This window comes from Enoplosus armatus, chromosome 7 (assembly GCF_043641665.1).
Source record: "Enoplosus armatus isolate fEnoArm2 chromosome 7, fEnoArm2.hap1, whole genome shotgun sequence".
Classification (NCBI taxonomy): Eukaryota; Metazoa; Chordata; class Actinopteri; order Centrarchiformes; family Enoplosidae; genus Enoplosus; species Enoplosus armatus.
In genome coordinates this window covers 20,083,056-20,101,738 of record NC_092186.1, presented here as the reverse complement: position 1 = coordinate 20,101,738, position 18,683 = coordinate 20,083,056, and the positions used below count along the sequence as shown (strand labels likewise).

The following is an 18,683-nucleotide window of genomic DNA, read 5'->3' as shown; positions in this document are numbered from 1 at the left end:
GATTTAAGTGAATACCTGCAACAGATGGTCGAGTGAAGGCCTAGAGAAACGCAGGTGTACCAAGGATACAGGAGAGTGTGTGTGAGAGGCACAATAGTGTGTTTCAGTTGGTGGTTTGTCTACCTGTCTCCAAACAGCACCTCTCTCAGGCCCCTTTGATCTGAACACTGAACCTGCCCTGCTCTCCCAAAGTGAGACAGGCAGCCTTGTGATCCTTTAAACAACCTGTGTGTGTGTGTGTGTGTGTGTGTGTGTGTGTGTGTGTGTGTGGATACACACGTACGCACATGTGCACGTATGCTTTTGTCTGTGTGTTGGTGCTCCGCAGGCCTATTTAATGCTTAAATAAAGACTCAGTTTTCCACCGGAGACATCACCCCAGTCTGTGTCTATGGGGAGCCGAGCTGCTACTGAGCTCTCTCTGTTCTGTAGGCCTGATAAAAGCATTGCCACAGTTCAGACACCAGCTCAGCAATTCATATAGACAGAGCTGAAGATGAGCCATAAATCATAGAACAAAGTGAACGGCCTTTTTCCCCCCTCTTCCCCTCATTCTCTTCTGTGTGAGTGGTATGCTTCACTTGTGACCTTCCCTCTGCTTTCTCCTGCATGTTTGTGTTTTCGCAGCACTCCTACTTCATCGCCCCGGATATCAATGGACTGCCGACGATCCCTGAGAGCGTAAGTATTCATGGAAAAAGAAAAGAAAAGAGACAGAAGGAGGTAAAGAGAGATCCCTCTCTTCTCGAAACATGTCTGCCTCTAATCGTTTTTGATCAGATACATTTGTCACCTTTTGAAATGATTGCATCATCCTCTTGTTTCAGTTTTATCTCCTGTGGCGCTTGTACTTTTAATGTCGAAGTTCAGTGATTGCTATAGGTATTAGAGGATTCAAACTGAACACATGTTCTTTGTTGATTTTGAATTCAAATTGTAGCTCAAGTCGAGCAGCCAAAGTCTTTATGGCAAGCTACACCGGAAACAATAATCGGACAAATTTAAGCAACATTGATTGATGCGTGATCGTTTTTCCAAACATGACTGTCAGATGAAGGCATGAATGTCTTTTAAATCTGTGTTTCTTATCCATGTATTTTTACTGTGCAGAGATGGTAGTCCAAGTCCTTTTTCAGCGAGTACTGTGTCTCTCTTTATGTCACACTCTGACACTCTGACCAGTCTGTAGCATTATTGTTAGCAAGTTGTGCAAGGACAGTTTGTAATGTACCTGCATATTCTTCTGTTCCTGTCTATCTCCAGAGGAACCTGACAGAGTACTTTGTGGCTGTGGATGTCAACAACATGCTCCAGCTCTACGCCAGTATGCTGCATGAACGGCGCATCATCATTACCTCAAGCAAGCTTAGCACTGTGAGTCCATTCCCTCCAAGTTATTCTCTCAGCTGCAGTCAGTTATCAGCTCTGCTGTCAGGCACAACGAGAAAATAGGTTAGAAAACACTTCAGCCAGTTGAAGGATGAGTTTCCTAAATATTTAATTCAAGTTGAGGTGAAGCTTTTAGTCATAAAATGTTAGCTTAAGTTAAGTACGTCATGTTAGATAATGTAGGATTCTTGTGGGCTATCTCACTTTCATCCAAGAAATAATATAATATGAGAAAATGTTGCAAATTTACACAGAGACTCTCATAGAGAGTCACGCTTGCTATTTTTGGCTTCATATCAAATTCAGATACCGATTTGCCCTCTTAAAAAAGTATATAGCTCAAATCTTGGGACTGTTTCCTAGATTGAACATGATCCTCTTCATCAATATTCCAGCAGGATATCAAACCCTAAGTAGTACGATGAGAATATTTATCTGACATGGCTACGCTACTTGTGCAGAGAGAGCTGAACTGATCTCTCGGCCCCCCCACACCTCTTTGCCCAGGCGGCCTGCAGTCAGACAGCCGCGCAATCACCATGCTCTGACAAGCTGTGAAATCCACACTAAAGCTGGATTATATTTGACTGTTTGTCTTATAACTGCAACATATTAATGGCCAAAAAGCCTTAAATTATCCGTTATTACATGTCTTAACTCTCTCACATGATTTAAAGTCCCTTCTGTCTGTCTGTATAAGGGAGGAAATCTCTCTCTCTGTTTTTCTCCCCTTCTTCCTCCCTCTGTTCCTCATTCCATCCTCCCCCCGCTATCTTTGTGGCTGATGAGGCAGAGCCAAATGTTTATGACAGATGAGATGGGAGAGGGAAGTGATGTCATCCAAGTCCTATCTGTATCTGTAGTGTAGCTGGTCCTGCCTCGGTATCTACAAGGCTGCAGAACACTGAACAGCCGGAGGGGCCTGTGGTGGTGACGGGTGCTGCAGGGAACGGTACCCAAGGTCTCCCATAGGAGCTATAATCAGGAAGAGCTGTAAAAAATTACCCAGCCCTCAGAGAGTTTCACCTGTCTCCCCTCAGCTCCTCAGACCAGCGGCACCTCCACCCAGGGTCTAGGCTGCACACACTGCTGTGACACAAGGGTTACACGATGTAAATTATCACACTCTGGGGTGAAGGTGTTTTTCTTTTTAGCAGGAAGAGGGGGTGGAGGTGATTTTTGTCTGTGATTTACAGTTTTCAGCGGCTCAGAGACTAATGTTGCCTTGTTGTTTTTTTTTCTCCAGCAAATTTATGCCGACAGGATTTTTTAAGAGCTTGCACGTCAGACCTTTACCTCTGTAAGCCTTTTATCCTCTGCAATCCTTCATCCACTCATCTGTCTATCCATCCATCTTCCTCAGGGAGATGTGTTTTGGTTTGGTAGCGATATATGTCAGGCACTGTAGTACAAAGGTATTTTCACATCTCCACTGGGATTACTAGCAGGCCTGATGTTATTACTGCTCCTGTGATGCGTTATTTTTTGCTTTTAGGCAGATTGACCTTCTGGTTCAAATGGAAATGGCTGCCATGATTCTTGGAGCCAGCCATCTAAGTGTATACATATTTAACTGCAAAGAGCCCAGCTCATTATCCACACCACTGTCTTGTGATCAAATATCTTAAAGGCTGGGAAATATATAATTAACGTCAGACTTTGTCAAAATGTTTGTTTAAGTCAGTGTTAGCAGTCACTGGATGGACAGGTAATATTTCTATAGTCTGCTTGCCACAGATAGAGGATGTATGAGAGAAGGTATTGTTAGTAACATCGTTAGTACCATCCAGCTGCTTTTCACCACCTCCGCCTGTCCAGCCTCTCAGCCAAGCAAAGAGAAACAGGGAATAGAAAGTGGAAACAGAGGGAGAAAGACATACACACACACACACACACACACACACACACATGCACGTACTGCATTTATTCTGCCTGCTCTAGGTGCTGCCTGTGTTAAAGCCCCCGGTGAACCCAGTGTGTCAGTCTGCCGGTACATGGCCGGCGCGTCTCGCAAGCAGCCAACAGCAAAGGAATAAATCATGATCTTACAACAATGCGTCAGTTGACTTATTGCTGTTTCGTGACCGGAGGTGAATCGTACCACTGTTTTAAAAGGCCGGTCGGCGGTGGCGCAGGGGCGGGAGCCAGCCGAGCGTGCAGCCTTGTCATAGGGCCGTATAATAGGGCTGCATCGGCCCTTCCTCTAACTAGTCAGTTGGGAGGACCCCCACCACCACCACCACCACAGCCATCGCCCCACCACCCTCCGTGTCTTTCATCTGCCGAGGCCCCCCAGCTCTCGAGCCCAGCCTCTGCCCTGCCTATCGCCCAAACTCACACAGCCCCGGCCCCAGCACCGGCTGACAGCAGCCCTCTCATCAGCCTGTCAGGCCTATGCTAACAAGGAGCTATCCATCCACCATGCCCTAGAGTGCCAGCTGTCTCTCTGTTTCCTGCCTTATCCTCTGTTGTTCTTCTCCTCTCTTACCCGGACTTCTCTCTGTCTCGCCACTTTCTCTCTATCTTAGTTATTCTTCCTCACTGACATATTATTTTTTGTCCATCTGTCTCTCACTCACGCTGGCTACACCTCTCTTTCTCTCTGACTTTGCCTCCCTGTTCCTGGTTGTCTTAATGCGTCTCTCTGTTGTTGGGCATCTGCCGACCATCGGGACACCCATCTCCCTCCCTCCCCTCCTTCCCCTCAATAGACTTATCTCAGCCCCATGCCATGTGTCTGACTTAACACGTGCGTTGTGCCGATGTGACCGTGTATGTGCCGATGTGCATATGTGCATGTTGTGGGTGTTTGTGTCTCTTCTGCATGCATCTGTTTGTGTGTCTTCTGCTCTCACAGGTGTTTGTACCTTATGTCCTATGTCTTTCTGTGAGAGAGTCACTGACTGTGCGTGCATGTGTGGGAGGCCTGGCGTTAGCTGTTTCCTGTGTCGTCCTGTGTGCCCTCTCTCTCTCTCCCTGTGCCACCTACTTGTTTGTGGCACACCTGCGTTGTGCCGGGCCTGACACCAGTGTTTGTCAACAGAGGGAGAAGCAGAGCGCGGGTAATTGGTGACTTACCCTGTGCAGGGGAGGGGAGAGGGAAAGGCTAACACAGCAATAAACCAACAGGAGAAGCGGCAATGGACAGAAGGACAGCAGGAGGAGAGGCGGAAAAACAGAATAAGAAATGAAGAATTATGATGAAAATGAGGCTGGGAAAGCAGAAGAGAGTATTTGGATTTGGAGAGTGTGTAGGGACAGAGTTGGAAGAAAAGGCTAGGGGAGGGGAAATGAGTGTTTGAGGCTGGTGTGAAGAGGTCAAGAGCGACTCTGTTGATACCATTCCTCCTGTCAAATTGAATCACATTGCCTGCAGCAGCAGCTATTTGTCTCACACTCCGCTCTCGCTGTAATTTAACATGTGCGATAGGCTCCCTCATCTTAGAGTATGTGAGCAGAGGGAATGAGTGTTATGTTGTGAGTCCAGGAAAATCTAAATCTCTGTTACACTGCCATTGTTAATATGTGAAAGAGGTCCATGTAGCCCCCCCCACCCCCACACCAGCAGTTTCTCCGTTCTCTGTCTGTGTTTCACTTGAACATGTCCAGTTGCTCAGGTAAAGAGGGATGGTGTGGGTGGAAACACATCTGAGGTCTCTGTCGGGTCCAGCTCTTTAAGGAAACATCACTGTTGAAAGGTTGTGTTGCTGTTCAAGGATGTAGAGGGACGAGCTCATCTGAATATGATGATGTATGAATATGGAGAGCTGTCAGAAGAATTGGGGTAGCTTCCCAATGTTTTGTAATTCACAATGTTTTTGTTAACTGTGTGAAACTATGTGTCATAATACAGCCTTTTGGTTAATTTCCTGCAGAAAAAAACACATTTGCTGTATCCCTATTCCATAGTGCAAAAGTGACACATCTAAGTATATCAAACAAGTGTGTGTGCAAAAAACAAAACAAACCACTAGAGCTTTTAGTGAGCTGTTGATGGACATTAGGAGCTGCTCACAGCTGGAAAATATTAAAACAAATTGTTGATGGTGGTAAAACAGCTTTGCGAACACAGCAGAAAACAAAAAAGAACTACTAAAGCTTTGCAAAATATTTTGATGTCTGTTTGTGGAGTTTAATTGGTAGTGACGTTTGATTCCAAAGTCACAGCTTGATTGACATCAGTGGCACACACATGGTTTAATTTCTGTAAATTTTAACCAACTGCAAAAACAGTATACTAAGACATTTAGTACATGTGGTGCTTACTGTATACTGTTAGTATGTAGTATGGAATGGGACACACGCAGACCCCATTATTGACAAAACTGGTGTGTGACCTCTTAGCTTATCGTTTTGCTACTTCAAAGTTTCATCTCTTAACAAGTTTATCTCTTAACATAACTTTCTTCCTCTCCCACTTTCACCTCCTCCTCTCCATCTCTAGATGTCTCTCTGTCTCTCTCTGTCTGTCTCTGCTTCCTTTAGTCCCGTTGAATGGATCTGGGAAAACCAGTGTTACTGTGGACACTTTCTGTCTCGGCTACAGCGCACTAAGAAAGCTCTCAGGGCAGAACCAAAGACCTTGACTGCTTTTTGAAGCAGGCTGTCGTTGTATAATCGGTTAGCTTCTCTCAGAGGAAGGGGCAACACACACACACACACACACACACACACACACACACACAGTGTGAGAGGCAGGCAGCCCCTCATTACCGGGCAGAGCCCTGGTCCCTGAGGACTGGACCCAGCACCTAATCCTGTATTTGTTCTTGGGGACTGTATCTGTGATTCTCCATTGAATGGAATATTAAGCACCCAGGTCTTTTGTGGAGCGTGTAAGCCATTTGGCTCCACTCATCTATTATTTATCAGCCTGGCAAATATTTTATCAGCCTTAGCCTCTCATGACCCACTCTCATGTGAAGCCCCCCCTCCATAAATGAAGAAAAAAAAGAGTGGTACGATTTCTCTTTTTTTTCCACTTATCTTCCTTTTACTTTTTGCCTCATTCGTTCTAAAACCTGAACAAGGACACGGGGATTTGTATTCAGCTGAATTAGAGAAGCAAATATGTGAACTATTCCTCTGGAGTTCCCTCCAAGTTTCCTTATCTCAGGCACACTGCCATCTCTATCGCTTTGGAGATAGCAAATAAAAGAAAACAGAAATCTAGATCTGCTTTATAAATCATTATCTTCTTATCTTAACCCCCCTCCCCTCACAGCCAACTCCCCCAAGCCAGCCACCCAGCCTGAGAAGAAGAGAAGCAGAGAGAGAGAGACTCCTGTTTTCCCTTTCAACCTGAGAGTAAATCATGCCAGTTGGGGGGCTCACCTTGAGGCCTGGTGGAGATAATTGGAGTTGGTTAGCGAGGTGTTCTGTGCCATTACCTCCTGGTACCAGCGAATGGCTGGGGCTTGTCTCGCACTCCCAGAGGAGGAACACACTCGCCTGTTGGCTCTCCACTTAGTGTGTGCGTGCGTGCGTGCGCGTGTGACTCGTGTACGTATGTGTGTATGTATATCCACAGCCGGATCGCTGACCTCTCTTCATCACAATTTAATGGCCCCTTACCGTCATCGCTTTGGAAAAGGGAGAAGGGTGTGATGGTTTTGATAGTAGCTCTTCCACCAAGTGCTTCACTTTCACACATTAATATTCATAGCATTGATTTATTTTCAGAATTAACAAAAAAACAAACTGTTTGCCAGGGAATTAATCCTGACAGGAGCGTGGCATTGTTGTGTTTTATTTGAAGACGGCAGGCAGCGGAAATATGCATATGCAGATACACAGAGCAAGACACCAATTAAATGTTGATTAAGTCCTAACTATTGTGGGACTGGGTGTAAGAGAGACTGCACGGAGACAATAAAAAAAAAGGATCATTGCTTTTTTTCCAGCCAATATGAAAAATGAAAGCAGTTAAAACAAACATGCAGGGTGGGAGCCACATGGACACACGCAAGCACACACACTTTTTGTTGTAAGCTTTTCAGATGTCCGGGCTTGATGTTCGGGTGGATTCAGAGGGTGGGGCCCTTACTCTTTCTCTGGCAACGGTGGTTTTCAGCCGCCAAGCTCGCCCGCTTTTGGCCGGTCAATTGTGACACTGTGTGTGTCAGTGAGCAGGGGGTCTCCTGATAGTTGTGCGCGTGTGTGTGATAGTGTGTGTCCGCTTCACACATTGACTGTGAAGCTGCAGCAGTATAACAGCGGCTGCTGCTCCGGGGTCCCGGCGGTATTGGCCTAGCCCGCAGTCTCTCTTGGCTAACTCATGTTTCATTCTTTGGCAATTTGCCCTAATGAAGTCCCGCAGGAGCCCCTCAGACCTCTGTTCTCTTTCCATATTTAATCATGTTATTTTAATCTGGGGGATGAGCTAACGCCTCTTTCTCCTGCCGTGTGTGTGTGTGTGTCTGTGTGTGTGTGTGTGTGTGTGTGTCTGTGTGTGTGTATGTCTGTGTGTGTGTGTGTGTGTGCGTGCATGTGTGTGTGCCTGTGTGTTGCAGGTCATTACTATAGCTGGGTTTCCATGAGATGTGATGTCAAGAGGGGGATGCTGGCTTTAAGACAATGGGAGACAATGACTTTAATTTTATGTGTAATGTTGGTTTGACAATGGAGAGAGCTCCTTTGAAAAGGAATGTCATCTTCATGTGATTGCTTCTCATTATTTGTTAAAAAAGAGGTTATTTTCTCTTTAATTTCTAGGTCATAGTGGTTGGGATAATTTTGATTTTTATGGTAACTGTCAGCACTGTTTTGGGCTCCTTTTGTGCAGGTCGCAGCACAATTCTCACTTTGACATTGAATTGAAAAGCAGTTAATTATGAACACTGGGCTTGTATTTTCTCATTTTTGTGTTGAATTATTTTTGTATTTCAATTTCTTAATGCCAAGGGCAATAGTAGCAATATTATTGCACCACAAACAAATCAATATGGAGGAAACTTTGGTTTCATGCACTCTGTGTGTAAAGCAAGTGTCTTTTCAATACTTTTCTTTTCACCTCCTCGTCAATCTTTCTCTCCTCTACAGTGTTTCTGTGATTAGTTTAAGACCAGGCTCCTGTCAGCTGGCTGATCTGCAGCTTTCAGTCTGTTCTTCTCTTCCTCCAACAATAGCTTGCAGGTCTCGTGTTCATCACAACAACACCAGACATGTCAGTGCTCCATGTTCTTTCCAAAGGCTTTTATTTGTGAGCAAGATTAAAGGCCAACTCAATGACATCAAACATACAGTACATCGACACATCAACACAAAGCATCACCATGGCAGCAACCTTGATCAGACTTCTAGATTTTTAAAACAGGATATTAACAGGATATTGTTTGGAGGGAATGGTCTTCTTTTATAGACTTTGGCAGTGCAGAAATCTTAGTTGAGTAAGTTGTTGTATTTTTTAAGTTGTTGCAGTTCTTTCCTTGGGGCAATTCGTGAGACTGAAATCACATAAACCTTAAGTTAAAGAAAATTGAAACTACCAATAAACATACAGCATAGAAGGGTATTTTTGTTCTGGTGTCGCCGTAAAGTTGTGTTGAGATTGTCCTCTCCCTCCTTTCTCTCTCTGCAGTTAACTGCATGTGTCCACGGTGCGGCTGCTCTGCTCTTTCCTATGTACTGGCAGCACATCTTCATCCCTGTGCTGCCCCCACATCTTCTGGACTACTGCTGGTAAGGCTGACCTCCTCTGAAACGCACACATACATGAACACCATCAGGATCATCATAATATATGTTTACACCCCCTCCTTTTCCTTTCTCTCAGTTTTCAGCCACCTTCCAACACATGCACGCTCATCCACACCTGACACATAGACACATAAACACACACCACGGCATGTGCGCTGGTCATGAATCGAGCGCTGCCGCTAAAACTTCGGTGTAAAAGTGCAGACACACATGTTCACACATTCTCCCACCCGTTCTTTGAGTTGTTCTCACGATTCCCTCTCCTGTGTGGCCCCTCAACATAATGAACGGCTTGGATCACCTTGCTCCATATTTCATGCCAGTGCTAGCACCACGCTCTCATCATCTTAGCCCTCTCAGGGGTTCATTACCTCCCATCCAACACAAATCCAACAAATCTGAATGGACTTGATTGAAACTGAATGGAGAGCAGAAGAAACAGCTCATCTACAAATCTACATGTGTTCAGGTCAACTTCAGATATGTTTAAATTTTTTAAAAAACAAAAAAACAAAAAAAAACCCTGCAGAGTGGGGACGTCAGCTTATGTAAAAGGAGCTGTTTTTTGTCGAATCAGTGCTGATAGCTCATACAGTACAGCTCTTTACCATAAGGGACACATCAGCTTCAAAAAGCTATTCATCACTGACAGTAAAATGTGATTTTCAACACTCTGTGAAGACTCATCATTATCTTATTTAATCACAGGGGTGTCCTCCATGCTCTGATTAGATAACTAAATTATATTAGATGCTCTGTGTGTGTATGTGCATGTATGCGTGTAGATGTTGATGCAAGTCAGTACTGTATATTCATGAAACGGAGAAGACAGTGGCCAAAGTGCAAAGCTAGAGGCCTGCTGTTTGTTTTGCTGTTGCTTTAAGTTGATTACAAGCCTGTGGCTTCTGAATCATTCGGACCAGGAATACACTGACCCAAAGCTATCCGATTATTGCTGCCTCTGCAAACCTCATCATAAAAATGGTTTCTATTATTTGACTGTTTTTGTTGATTTTATTCATGTTGGTGGATGGGAAACATACTCTATGATTCAACCTTTCCTTGCCACTGACTTTCAATGTGAAGATAACTATCACATAAAATAAGAATGACATGATAATAACCATGCAAAGCATATTTTTGTAGAGTAAAAAGAAAACATTTGACACATCTACCCTTCAGCTTTCTAGGAAGTGTTCCAAGTATTTCTATACTTTCTGTCTCTACCATCTTGGTCGTGGGAAAAACTCCATTAAATGTCCTGCAGAAGCATTTAGTGTTGTTATGGTTAATATTATTTTATCATAATAATAGACAGCGGTAGTAATAGTAGCAGTAATATAGTAAAGTTGTAGCATTAGTATACATTTCTCAGTATTTTTCAAGGCAAATGTCTTTCAAGGCAAATTAATGCTTACTGATAGCTGAGTGTGGCAGTTTTAGACAAATCACATTTGAATTCAAGTCAACTGGTAATGTTTTTTTAAAAAAAGTCTGTTTGCCTTGTAACACACACACACCAGTTAATCTGATGTTGCACAGCTGTTGCAGTACAGTAGTTTTTGCATAATTTCTAGCAGTTGATAAAATAGGTTTTACTCTTTGTTCTTATATTTTATCATTTTGGGGTATTTAATGTTTTATTAATGATCTATTGAATTTTTGTTTTTATCAGATTAATAATTTAGTCTATAAGATGTGATGGCATTTGTGATTATTTTAGCAAGCTATATTACACTCTGGTCCTCTCTTCAAAGTGCTTATTTTCTCTGACCAAACAGTCCAAAACCTTCACAGCATTCAGTTTACAATTATAAAGAAATACAGAGAAAATCAGCAAATGCTCACATTGAAGAAGCTGTGATGTATGCTAGTGTATAGCTAGTGCATAGCTTGATAAATAACTAAACATTAATCAAGTATCAAAATAGTAATTGAATACATTTCTGTAGATCAGCTAATCAGTTAATCAAAGAATATCCACAACAGTATGTGGATGTGTGAAATGGTCTGTGCTACTGTGGCCCCCATGAATATTTCTTTACCATCTGATGTTGATATTGCTCACATCTTTTCTTCTCTCCATCCACAGTGCCCCCATGCCATACTTTGTGGGAGTTCATCTTAGTCTGCTGGAGGTACGTTAGCTGATCTGTGTGTATGCATATAAATGTGCATAATTATATATGCTGCTGCAGATTGATGTATATATTTGCAAACTCTGTACTGTTTATCAAAAGTCAAGTGTTGATGTTTCCTAATTTGCGTCAGATATATATAATGAATTTCAGTGTCCTTGTCAGTGGATTTTCTAACCAAATTACATTCAGGGAGGATGCGGTAGATTTATGTTGTAAACTCCTAGTTTTTCTTCTCTGTATATATGGTCACCTGGTTTGGTGAATTGTGCTCTTAATTTTGGTGTTTGAAATTTCAGTGAGGCAATGTTTGGCATCTTCAACACATTGAATCAAAAAAAATGGACAGAATGTTTTTTCCTCTTTATCTCCCTGTCTTTGCTTGTGTGCATTCTTAACCAGAAGTACAAAAGACAGGGAGAGAAATGGAGAAAAAGTATCTGCAAACAAAGAGCTTTTCCACTTCATTGTTAAACCATGTGTGTTGGTTTGGGGGGCAGGCCGTCACCAGCACTGCTGTTGTGTGTGAATACATGTTGCAAGCACGTGCACATTTGCACTTGTGTGTAAGTGTTAGTATGTAAGTGTTTGTCTGCGTGTGTGTGTGTAATTGTGCAAATGCATATGTTGTAATGCACATGTGTGTTTGTGTGTGTGTGTGTGTTTGTGTGTGATATTTGTCTGACAGTTGCGGCAGTGGCAGTATTTATCACACTCTGCATCCGTGACAGACCCCCTTTCCGCCACTACATAATTAGTCCAGATCAGCATGTGAGCCTCCACTGCACAGGCTGTCACAAAAGTGACAAACTAGAAATTCACACACTATGCCGCCTCCCCCCCACACCTGCCTGCATCCTGCACCACACTGAAATAATTGTTGAATTTGTCGCCATCAGGATGCACACAGCACAGCACAGTATCACTGTGTTGTTGTTGATGCATGAGCTTTTGGTGCTGTGGAAAATCTTTGTGCCATCCAAATGTTCTTCTCAGTGGCATTCTTCATTTTGTGTTATAGTAAAGATGTTCTGATATTTTTTTTCCCTACACACCATTTTTCACCATTCATCGTAAAGGAGTGTGATGACAGTTTTAAATGTGGCCGCTGTGTTTTCTCCTTCCTGAAGCTTCAGGACAGAATTGACTTTGTCTGCTGGGAAACACAACTGGGCCACACTAAGAATTTCAAACGTTAACTTAATTTCATGATTTAATGATTAACCAAAAAACTATATTTTCAGGTTCTTTATTATTTAAAATATGTCAAACATACTTGTTCAAAAGTAAACACAATTAAACGCCATGAGATGTAAGATAGGAAAAACAAATATGCTTTAATTCTTTTATATAAAAGCAGTAAACATTTTTTAGATTATCAATATTACAAGAATTTCTGCGTGCCGAACTTGACATGTAATTATATTTACAGGTGGAGATTTGTTCAATATTGTGAGATAGTGATTAGAATTGTTTTAAATGACTGAGGCAGTTTGTGCGTTGTTGCTGATAACACTGGACATTTCCTCCTTTTAGAGAGTACGCAGTCGATCACTGGAGGATGTGGTCATTCTAAATGTGGACACCAACACCCTGGAGAGCCCCTTTGATGACCTGCACAACCTGCCCAGTGACGTGGTGAGAAACACACACAAATGCACAAACACACACACACACACACACACACACACACACACACACACACACACACACACACACACACACACCTCGGCAGAGCTTCTCAACCTTTATTGTCTCATTACACATGACACACAGAAGGTTCGTTTTTCCTCTTTCACGTCGAGTCTCACTTGCATAAACACACATTTTCTTGTCCTCCAATGTACTCTCATACTCAGATACTCGCACTCACACCCACGTGCACACACATGCACACAGACAAACACATACACATGCAGAAACTTGTCAAAGTGTAGCTCTGTCCCCTCCCCACATCATTAATGACTGCAGTACTGGCTCCTCAGATTGTGGCTGTCTAAAGTAAACTCCCGTCGCGTCGTATGACGCTTGAAGGCGAACAGCATTCCCCGACCATCAGAGGCTTGTGGGAAAATGTGCAACTCCCTTCCCTTCATCTCCATCCATTCTAATCATTATTTCACAAAGTCTTGCATTTCTGCCTGCCCACTGGCACGTTTCTGAGAACGAGAGATAGGAGGAGGGAACGAGGCAGAGAAAAGAAAAGAAAAGGCAGAGATGGGTGATTTTCTAGGGGGAGAGAGTGGGAAGAAGGGGGCCAATTACCAGTGTGGGCAGTGAAGCCACCTGCCAGTGCATCGTCTCTTTAATTAATGGAGCACTGACGCTGGTCAGTGCTACAGGAAGCATCACCACAGCGTCAGGGTCACTCGCACATTTACACACATTCACACGCTTTCTCACACACACACACACACACACACACACACACACACACACACTCTTATATACTCACAGACCTGGAGAACAACACACATGTTTGTCTTCTCTGTCTTTGTCGAAGCAGGAATCTGTTTGTTTAGCTGTTTTTCTGGGTGTGTGTATTAAAGCTCCTCTGTGAGGCACTGAGGCCCCGCTGAGGCTGCGGACGCATTATTACCCACACTGCTAAAAGTATATTCTCAGGTTCCACCGCCTACCGGACTCCTGCCCTACCAGCAGTATATAATTCAATCCGCTGCCCAGCAGACTCCAGACCTGCTTACACTCCCCCTCTTCTCTGGTTCTCCTGATTTAGCACTGCTCAGCCTACTAAGACTGCTAGTGTGCATCAGTGCCTCCTTACTACCTGCAATGATGCAATCTTTCCTACATTTATTCAATTACCTGCCTACTTTTTAGCCTGTTTGCCTGCCTGCCTGCCTGTCTTATCGCCTGCCTGGCTGCCTGGCTGCTCGAGTTTCATGACACCTGTCTGCCTTCTTGTCTCTCTCTCACAGTACCGCCAGCCTGGACGTTTCCCGCACCCGCTGTTTGCGTCTCATGCTTCTTTGCCTGTGTGCCTGTCTGGCTACACTACCTTCTTCTCACTTCCTCCCTGCTTGCTTTTCTGCACCCAGGGACTTAAGCCCCAAATTAAATTGCAAACTGAGTTTGTCATAAAAAGGAGTCAGGGCTTTTGAAAAGCGACAGAAGCAGAGAGAAAAGCCTTTGTCTTTGCCGTGTGATAAATTAAGTGGCAGGCTCAGAGCCTTTTTGCTTTGATCCCCTACTCACCATTTTTCCTGACTAATGACAGAACATAGCCCGCATATCATGTCAAATTACACCACCTGAAACGGAAACTTCACTGGCATTAATATATTTATTGCAACAAATTGTTGTTGTTGTTTTTATTCCTATTGATATTTTTTTCCTGTCTCCTCTCATCTTTTCACCGGGGCTAGTAGATTAATAAGGAAGCGAGCAGGTACTAATTGAGTGGAATTCCAGGTCTCTTGTTAGTTTGCTTGTTAGTGATGAGGACATGCCACATGGCATTTGATGTTTGTGTTTACACACAAGGAGATGTTTGAGGCATTGTGCAGTTTGTCAAACAGAGGCCTGAAATCTTGATTAATGCTGAGCGATTCTCTGCCTGGGCTGAGCTGCCGCGCGTTGTGTCTGAGCTATTAAAACCACTCTTCATTTCTCTAATTCTCACTGTAACACTGGCTACTTAACACTCAGGCTATATTCAGTGTGAAACAGAAGCCCTGCAACCTATGAAGTAATGATTATTCTTTAAAAGCCCAGCATCACTTTGTATGAATATATAAAGCATGAAATGGATTAAAAGGTAAAGGCCACAGGCAATTTTGCTGCATATTTTCTAGGTCTAACTAAGAGGGAAAACAAAGCACTCTGATGTTGATTTAAGCAAACCTTTAGAGATCCGTCTAATTATGGCAACGCAGGCTGTGAGCACATGTGGACTCTATTATGTGGCTCGGCTGACCAGTGGCCGTGCTTTTAGCAGGTTCAGAGTTCACAGTTGTCCTGAATTAGCCGCCCTCTTTCAGACAGGACCCCTACACCGGCTCCACTAGTGCCCGCCCCTTAATGGTCTTCACTTCACACATAATATTTTAGATTTATTGACTATTACAAATGCTACCATGCCAGTAGCGGTTCCGTTTAGCAGAAAAAGGAAAGATCTGAATAAGAGAGTAATTGGTATCGGGTCAAAAAAGGATGCAACAATCTTTTGACAAAAGCTTTTGACATTTTTTAAATTGGAAACGTCATGTGAATCAAAGGTCCAACATTAATTGTACTTTTGTTCTGGATTTGCCATTTAAACGCACATTTTGACAGTGGAAATAAATTAACACATCTTTAAATTTTTGTTTTTAGATTTTTTTTTTCCCTTTTATCATTTTTCAGTTGTAACATGCTCTTATATTTATTGAAAGTCGATCTAAATATGTCCTATTTTAACCAGTACATTTTGGTATCTTTGTATAAAAATAATGCACATCAAGGAACTTTTTTGTTGTTTTATTTGAGTTGGTGCTTTTCATTTGTTTTCTTTTTTATGTAAACATTGTAGTATTATTTTTAGTGGGATTTTATTATATATTTTAAGATTTCCTAAGTTGAACTGAAAGTTTCAATAGTTTTTACACATTAATAAATCATAGTAATCTCAGAGAGACTGTGCTTGTGTCAGTAAAATCAATATGTTGACAAGCACACTGAAAAGAAATACTAAGTAAAAAGAAACCTGTAGTTTTTCCCTGGAAGATCAAGGTATTTTTGTTTCTTTTTCTGAGATCCACAGTTCCTCTTCTGCACAGAAATTGTGCTGATAAAGTTATAATTGGCTTTTGGTTGGCGGAGCAGCTGTTTACCGCGCTAGTCATTAAAAGTATCCAAGAATAGCAAATTAGGAGTCTGTTAATTCTGAAAACAAACAGTGTGTGACTGAATCTGATTTTTATTTGATCCCGGCAATTGATCTCAAACCAATGACGGAAGAATTTTTTCATGTATTATTCTTTCTGTGCCACATATTCAAGGTGAGGTGCTACAATGCAGCTTACATCTTTATTTTCAGATGCTCTCTCTCACATCACAGCCTAATTCCTTCTATTCTCCTCCTCTCTGCCTCTCGCTACTTTGCTGACACCGTGTACCCATACATTCGTAGCCTTCATACATTTGATCATTTGTATTCCCAATAAAGGGGGAAATTTACAGCGTACACTCCTACTTCCTGTATTTCAAGCCTGCATTTGGAGGTTTACAAATGAATGAGGGGGTTGCGGTTGTGTCTGCACGCCTCTCCTGAGATCACCTGGCACACTTAATCAAACATTGCGGCTTTAATTTGGTGTTCAGTTTTCGATGCTCCCAGAAAACAACATCTACATCATCATCTACAACAGAGTACAGCCGACAGCAGGCAAACACTCACACATGCAGATGCTCAGACTCGCACAGAGACACCTACACATTGTCGGCCAGGAATGTTCATCTATGACATTAAGATCTAGTTCAGGAGTAAACTTTTGCTACTCACAGATTTTTGGTTTGTCCACCAGATTTCCCCCATTTTCAGTTCAGATGCAGCCATGTGTGTTTCATTTCAGTGGTGTCTTCTCAGTACAGCGGAGCCACCTACAGTAAAGCCCCTCATATGCTGTACTAACTAGATGGTAGCTCAGTGCTGGGAATGTAGTTGCTCCACCTCAGTTACATACTGTACTTTACCAGAAACAGTCTCGGTGTCTACAACATATAAAAACAACCTCCACAGTATTTTGTTTTTGTTGTTGTTGTCGAGTCCGTACTTTGCCAAATGAGATCTGCTCATTTAAAACATGTAAAAGGTTGCGATTGTTTTAAACGGCGCTGAACTGTGCATACACTCTCTCTGCAATGTTAGCAGCCCTTCATTTACTCATGTGGAGTTTAAAAGCTGCACTTCATTTTCACATACTCGCTCTGCCGGCGGTTCACTCTGGATTGGAAGTCAAAAAGGGAGAGGAGCATCACCCACTGCGTTAGTTATTGAAGTGAGAGATGACATTTAGCTGTAGTTAATTATGTATGCAAAACTCAGCCGCTCAGCTGCTATAAGAGGTCAGCTTGACAAAGTAACCCCACACCGGGGAGAGTCTCATGGCAATGAGATAGCCCTATTAAAACACACACACACACACGTACACACACACACAAATACACACTTTTTTTCCCCCTTGCTTTCTCACTCTTTCTCATTTCGCCTGACTAATGTATTGTGTGGCATGTACTCAACAGCAGATCAACATACTGAATAACTAAGAATTATAAGTCTCACTGGTGCTTTAATAGTCTTTCTCCGTTTTTACATATTTATTTCATCACATCACTGTAATATTCACTGAAGTTAATTTTGACTAGAAGACTAGAAGTTAGTGATCTTATGTGGTTAGTGGAGATTGTAGTTGGCTCCACCCCATCAACTTAAGTAATATCTCCATTATTGTGCAGTTTTACTGTAAGACTGAAAATAGAGGTTCATTTATAAGGAATCATAAAATATCTAATATTTGTTTTAAATTGAACGAATTAATGAATTTCATAGATTCCAAGTTGCATGCTCATTGTGTGTGTGTGTGTGTGTGTGTGTGTGTGTGTGTGTGTGTGTGTGTGTGCGTGTGTGCGTGTGTGCGTGTGTGCATGTTTGAGAGTATATGCCGGTTCTCTGTGTCTTTGTTCAGATTTGTGTGTGTGTGTGTGTTTGTGTGTACAGTTCAGACTGCAGCACATCAAAAGAAAGTGGGAGATTTTCATAACTATTTTTTTTCTTTGTAGTTCTTTAATTGCGTCCCCATGGCTTTCTTTCCCTGGACAGAATCTTAAACAAAACATTCTTTTTTTTTTGTGAGAAGAAAATCCAACTTTTATTTATTTATTTATTTTTTTTAACACCAAGACAAGTGTCAGGGTTGTTATTTGGGAGGGTTTTTTATGCTTAAGTGAAAATTTAGAGAGAAATTCTAAATATATTTTAAGAATTTTGTGCGAAACCTTTTTTTTTCATATACCATTGTCAGCCAGGTTCCTACCTTTTGCCATGTTTTTTTTTTTTGTTTGTTTGTTTTTTGTTAACTGAAAGTGGAAGATAATGATATGTCCAATAGTTAATTAACAGCAATGACTAGGTTTCATATGTTGTGTGGGCTGTCTTGATTATATCAGCACTTTGCATAAAAATATTGCTTGTTGTCATGCACAATAGTGATAAAACTTTATCTTCAAATCATTTTATCAGGTAGAGTAAAGCAGTAGCAGTTGTATCTACCCCGTGTCTTTAAAAGACATCGAGGGTTTGTGTTTTTATTCAAACTCACCATCAGAATTGTTATTTATTTTGAAATTCTCCAAAAGCTGGTGTAGGTGTAAATATACTATATATGCAGTACCTGAGTATTCACATGCATGTTTGTGTTCGTATGACTGCATCTTTTGTGTCTGTGTGTACACATGCTT

The 18,683-nt window shown here is 42.3% G+C and overlaps 1 protein-coding gene across 1 annotated transcript in view; it reads left to right on the top strand.

Moving 5' to 3' along the window:
* dennd1b (DENN/MADD domain containing 1B) overlaps positions 1-18,683 on the top strand; it is a 98,955-nt gene that overhangs the window by 51,858 nt on the left and 28,414 nt on the right. The window contains exons 9-13 of the mRNA XM_070909083.1: positions 628-681; positions 1,264-1,374; positions 8,969-9,069; positions 11,180-11,225; positions 12,762-12,863. Of these exons, the coding sequence (XP_070765184.1) occupies positions 628-681; positions 1,264-1,374; positions 8,969-9,069; positions 11,180-11,225; positions 12,762-12,863 (414 nt within the window). The remainder of the gene's footprint in view (positions 1-627; positions 682-1,263; positions 1,375-8,968; positions 9,070-11,179; positions 11,226-12,761; positions 12,864-18,683) is intronic.